Source organism: Helicoverpa armigera, chromosome 17 (genome assembly GCF_030705265.1).
Source record: "Helicoverpa armigera isolate CAAS_96S chromosome 17, ASM3070526v1, whole genome shotgun sequence".
NCBI classification, from domain to species: Eukaryota; Metazoa; Arthropoda; class Insecta; order Lepidoptera; family Noctuidae; genus Helicoverpa; species Helicoverpa armigera.
In genome coordinates this window covers 10461891-10467855 of record NC_087136.1, presented here as the reverse complement: position 1 = coordinate 10467855, position 5965 = coordinate 10461891, and the positions used below count along the sequence as shown (strand labels likewise).

At 34.3% G+C, this 5965-nt stretch overlaps 1 protein-coding gene across 1 annotated transcript; it reads left to right on the top strand.

The window, feature by feature from the left end:
• Positions 1–110: 110 nt before the first annotated feature.
• LOC110379070 (dolichol-phosphate mannosyltransferase subunit 3) lies at positions 111–718 on the top strand. Its single transcript, XM_021338574.3, has 2 exons — positions 111–273; positions 370–718. Exon 2 carries the CDS (start codon positions 372–374, stop codon positions 648–650), a length of 279 nt encoding a protein of 92 aa, XP_021194249.2. The 5' UTR covers positions 111–273; positions 370–371; the 3' UTR covers positions 651–718.
• The last annotated feature ends 5247 nt before the right edge of the window (positions 719–5965 follow it).

Genomic DNA, 5965 nt, shown 5'->3' with positions numbered 1-5965 from the left:
CAAACAAACGGATGACAAGTCAGTGTTTATCACAGATTCAATAAGCAAAATCTTTCATAGTGCGGTTGGGCTTAGGTATTCTGTGGTCTAAACTGTCAGATAGGTGAGGTGTCATGTCACTGTCAGTGTCACACTCAGCTGTCTACTGCGTGGTGATGTGTTTTTCGCCGATAAATATAATATTTTCATGAAAAACATATAATAACTCTAGATAAACGAGCACTACAATCAGTTACCTGTATACATCTAACGGAGCTGCTCATAATTTACTAGGTAATTGACCGAAAAATTCGATAATATCATTCAACAACAAAGCACAGTTCTTCAATGTTTACTTGAAAGTAATTTTTCAACTTTTTTCCTTTACAGAGATGACGAAGTTGCTAGAGTGGATCTCAGTGCTTTCAGCGTTCTTTGCTGTATGGTACTCCTTGGTTGGCGGCTACGTCAAGCACCCAATGATTGAGAAAAACATGATGTTGATACTTGTGTCCCCAATCATATTTGTGATACTTTTTGGACTGTACGCCATCACTGTGATACTTTATCGAGTATTCACGTTTAATAACTGCGAGGAGGCCGCCAAAGAATTGCAGGAAGAAATAAAAGAGGCTAGACGTGACCTTCTAGACAAGGGGCTGAAGTGGTGAATAAGTTCATTCCAGTTAAGTTACATTTAAGTATACCGTTTCATACTAATTATATTTTTTTAACTTGATTTGTTTTCTTATTGAATTCCTTCAGTAATTTCTATATCTGCTTTCTCAACTTGGTATGTTGGAGATTGGCTTCCAGTCTAAGTAGATAATACCATTAAGTGAAATAACCAATCAATTACTCTCTATACTAACTTCAAAAATATGGTTAGGTTAGGTTAGTAGTTAATACTGGCTGTAAGACTGAAGAAATAGAGAGTGCACCTGTGTCTATACAAGTGCTTGTGCACTACCTATATGTCCTGTGTAACTGGCTTATCTCCTACTATGAGAACAGCCTATGTGGACGACAATTAGCTATGAATCCATTATTATGGTGATTCAAAGACTTCCTGGGGGTGAATAAAATCACAAAGATGTTACTGGGTATTCTTTATTAAGCTAATTAATTAAAATTATTTGCATACAATATTTACAATTGATACTTAATTCTACAGTAATATTTTACTGAAAAACAAACAAATTTTAACAACAGGTTAACAAAGGCTTGAAATAAATAACAATACGCATTCTTGTTTTAAAATTAAAATCATATATTTTTTTAATTGCTGATGCAACAATAAAAAGAACTGTAAATAATTGGGTCTTATTACCTATATTTTAAAGCTGTCATTCTTAATAATTATGTATGCAAAATATACAACCAGCAAAATATCACATACCATTATATTCATAATTTGAGTTTATTGTAGACGGTGCAAAGAAGAGAATCTCGCTCCTTTTAGGAAATTATAAATATTACCCTTGAAATAATTTTTATTTTTGTCATACAATTTGGCTTAATATTTGAAGGTTTTTAGTAAAAAGACAGCCCAAATCACAGCACTTACATTTTATTGTGTAAAATTTTAAATGGTGCAGAAATATTCATGCAATATTTTACTTTAATACTTTATTAATATGGCACACTTCTATTTATCATAATCATAAGCAAGGTGACTCAAATATTTTTTATTTGTATGGACGCAGCTTAATATTTTAGTAATAAATTATGTGGGTTACCACTCTTTAATCAATATAAAAAAGCGGATTTTAAATATTTCTTTGAAGTAAAAGTATATTTGCCAAAGCTTTTATAATACAAATACATAATCATATATATCAAAAGTATCAACTATAAGAGTATTTTAGGAATTTTCAATATGGTAGGTATGTTTTCCTAATTTTTATTCTAAAGTCATGTTCCCCTAATTTGGTGGTTTATTAATTATGAAATATTGTTATTTTAACTTCAATGATTATTATATATCTACATTACACCAAAAAAAAATATATACTCTACTATTATAAACATATTGACAGTTATTTTTCTTTAAATTAAGAAATGATAGCACAAGCGTGTGACAGATTGTAAAAAAATATAAGTTATAAATAGACAGTAGAAATAAATAACAATGATTTTTATACAGTAACAGCGTCTCCCATTGGCTTAATAATTTTAATTATTTCCTACAAATATCTCCCTAAATCTGATCCCGCACTTAGTGAGCTACCCCGTACTTATAGACTAACTACATTTCCTACCTACTGACTGAATGATACTAACGATGTGAAATCATTGTCAATTCCTTTTATTTTTAATAATGAATCTTTTTTTATAATGACGGTCATAGGGTCGGACTTTATGGTATTGTAGCCTGGAACGACGAAGCCTGACGTAGCTAAGAAAAAAAATCTTTTCATCTGTACCTAGATTTTCTAGGTTTGTTTGATTGACCAAAGCTTAGCTGAAAAAGGAACCACATTATGTATCAAATTGAGCGCAAGTAATTAGGTACCTTCATGAAATATACAAATTGACTTGAGGACATTATTAAATTAAGTCAACGATTATCTCCAGATTATAAGTGTACACTTGACTTGGTACATGAGTATTGTAAGGTTTCTAATTATGACAATGCCGGTCAAAAATACGGGATTCTATTAAGTAAAATAATAAAATGGGTAGGAACATTTGATATACATGGGACGTAGCGACAAATTGTCGTGCGTTCTTTTAACTATTTATTTGAAAATCGGGAATAATGTCAAAAGCTCATTTTGATCTCAGAGCTTCACTTTGTTAATGAAGGTTAATTTGAGGCCAATAAGTACTGGCAATCAATAACAACTATTCCCTTTAAAACCGAAACCTTCATAGAAATTGTATTCGTAATTAGTTGCGGGAATTTAACTTTTATTGTCAAGGTTAAATATATTAAAGCTGGCTTGAAGCAATCGGGGTATTACTTGTATATGAGTCTAACTCGCGAGGTACAAAAACCACTCGGTCATGCAAGACTAATTTTCATGGCATTCTGCTCTTTGGGCGCCTGAAATTATGTTCTTTTTTCAAACGTGTTCAAATATGGCCGCGCTAAGTAATTGTCGTGTAGTGTGTCGTATGCATAATAATGGCGCGAACTAATCGGCCCATCGATGTCTCTGGTAGCATTACCATAGTGGAAAAATGGGACATTTATCTTTTATTTAATATTGTTGAGTGCATTTTACATTTTATCGACACAGATAGGTGGTATACTGCGGTAGTTTTTATAATTCATAAATCGAATCTTTCTCTGATTACAGAATCAATAGTAATGATAAGTACCCAGGAAGGCTGGAGTACGTAATCTGCTGGAGTACAAAGTATGTAATCTCTTAAAAGCATTGTTTCAACCTGAACAGTCTCGAACAATTATTAAACTGACAATGTTGCTATACGTAACATTGCTACATTGTTTTTAATGGGCGTTTGAACAAAATCTTGCAGAAGGCACTGGCAGGTCTACACTCGAGATCAAATGGTTCGCAATCGAGAAACTATCGAGACAGGACTCGATTGAAATGAAATATGAGTTTATTATCTACCCTTGAATAAAACAGGAGTGTGATAGTGATGCCATCAATCTTATTGTAATCGCACATCGTTATACCCTATGTATTGCGATGTTGACGATTTTTTTCATACGGTCCTACTCTGAACATTAATCATGGAAACTATTTTTCATCCCTGACAGGCCTTTTTATTCGTCACCTAGATAAAAACTGAGACACATTTTATTCCCTTGTCATTTTATGTTAAACTCTCGATAAAATCTGTTTGAATAAGATGGGCGAGCTTTTATTGGGGTCATATCGGTAATATCTATCGTCTATTAGGTTTTTACCACGGGTTTTTACAATAATGTAAATGATTTTCAGTAAAGTAATAGTATCTCTTCATGTAGGTAAGGTCAGTTGTAATTGTAAAGCCACATGTCTCTCTTTGCCCTATGACTTTCAACTTTCCTTTTTTCACAAAAAGCTAGTGTATTAATGTTAAGTTTTCGTGTTACTATGGCCCCTTTCCCAGGCCTGCGTGACGCGTCTAAAACATGTCAATGTTTTCCGACGGAACTTTGTGATTGTGTGGCGTGAGTCGGGGTAAATAAAGTGAATTTTCCAAAGCACTAGTTAGCATGCTAGCCGACATTAAATGGGCCATGCTTTAGCCTCGCACAACTTGCTCCGAACTCCTTAATTCAATTCCTACGTCGCCAACTATTCACGAATACAAAGTATCGTAATATGACCGTCCTACTATATTGTTGCACTAATTAATTTACACTAATTAGCTGGGGTGCGATTCTGTAGATATTTTTATACATCAATTCCCCCAGGGGTATACTCTTAACTATAATTTTAATAAGAAACCGACTTTATACGCTTCCGAATTAAGCCAGAAATGGGAAAAATTCAAAATCTTAGTGTAAAACTTTAATTTTAATTCATAATAAACTCTAAGCGTGTAATAAAATTTGCCTCGAGTCTCTCAAGGCACTTTGCTTTTTACCTGAAGTTTTGCTCTTGGAAGCATTTCTTATTAAAATTACTAAAACCAGATTCTTCAAAGAACTTGGTGCTATATATTTCATCCGGTGAGTGATTCACCGCATGGAGTGGGCCAATGAATCACTTCAGTTCCTACAAATAATTTACAGAATCGGACGCCCGATGATATGAAATTTAAAGCTACAATTTCGAAACGTGTCTAGCTAAGTGAAATATTTTAAGAAGTGAAGAAAGACGCATGCTCACAGAATGCGCGAGTCGGCTAGAACGTTTTTATTAAGATTTTCTTTTAAGTACTGTCTATTTTTACCGTTTAATGGACTTACAATTTACTTATGGACCGGGGAAATAAGTGTTCTATCTGCAATGTGTCATGACCTACATTTTTTCCTATACATTTTAATTGTTCGACTAAAGTGGCACCATTATTTTTAGTTTAATGTTCTGAAGATGAATAGAATACAAATGAGGTTTTAATAAGGTTTTCTTTACTCTGAATGTTTTTCTCTTCTACCAAAACAACAAGAACGTTTTCCTCTCTAATTGTCTATGACGTAAGGTTTCTACTTTTACATTTTCACATTCAACATTGAAATTAAGAAAAACAAAAAAGAACACGATTCTACTCGGTTACATAAAATTGGTCCGAATTTATTCATTTTGTTGTAAACGGAACTAATACAACAATAATCAGAAGAACTCGTGTACTCTGAACATGAAAAAATCATAGTTCTAGTTCTAGAGAAAAGGTCCCGTGAGTGAAGGACATTCTTACTAGGTATAGGCAGATCGTAGTATCATAGAATGTGAGTTTTTGGCATTCAATTTCACGAACTAAAACCTCCTTAGCCAGGCAAATACTCCCTTAAATTTTCAATTGGTTATGGTCTACGCGTTCCGTGTTTCATACGAAGCGCGCGACGGCTACAGCTAGAAGGGAGATGCCAGCTTTGAGTTCAATGGAGGGGCCCTGGTGGGGGGCCGAGGAGTTGCCAGCGAGGATGAGGGCCCGAAGCCGCTGCCTCTCGCGGTATCTGGTGTCTTCTCCTGGGGGGTCGAGGCACTCGAACTCACAGCATCGTGCGCCGACGCGGAAGTTTTTGCAGAACTGTGGAAATGTGAACAAAATGTGTAGGTATCATCTCGGCGAGAATCTATTACTAAAATAAACGGTACCTAGATCTTTATCAAGGTATTATCAATTCTGAAATCGAGTTAATTCTACGAAATTTGAACACAGCAGGTAGGTAAGTAGGTGATAGGTAAGTGACCGTAGATATTGTAATGATGATGTCCAAATTCCTACCAGACATGAAAACATTGACATTTACAAAAGTTCACCAAATAATGTTATTAACCAGAAATACCCTTTACCTTTCAGAACGGTATTACATCCGAATATTTATTTGAAACTTTCACAGCTTAATAACCAGGCC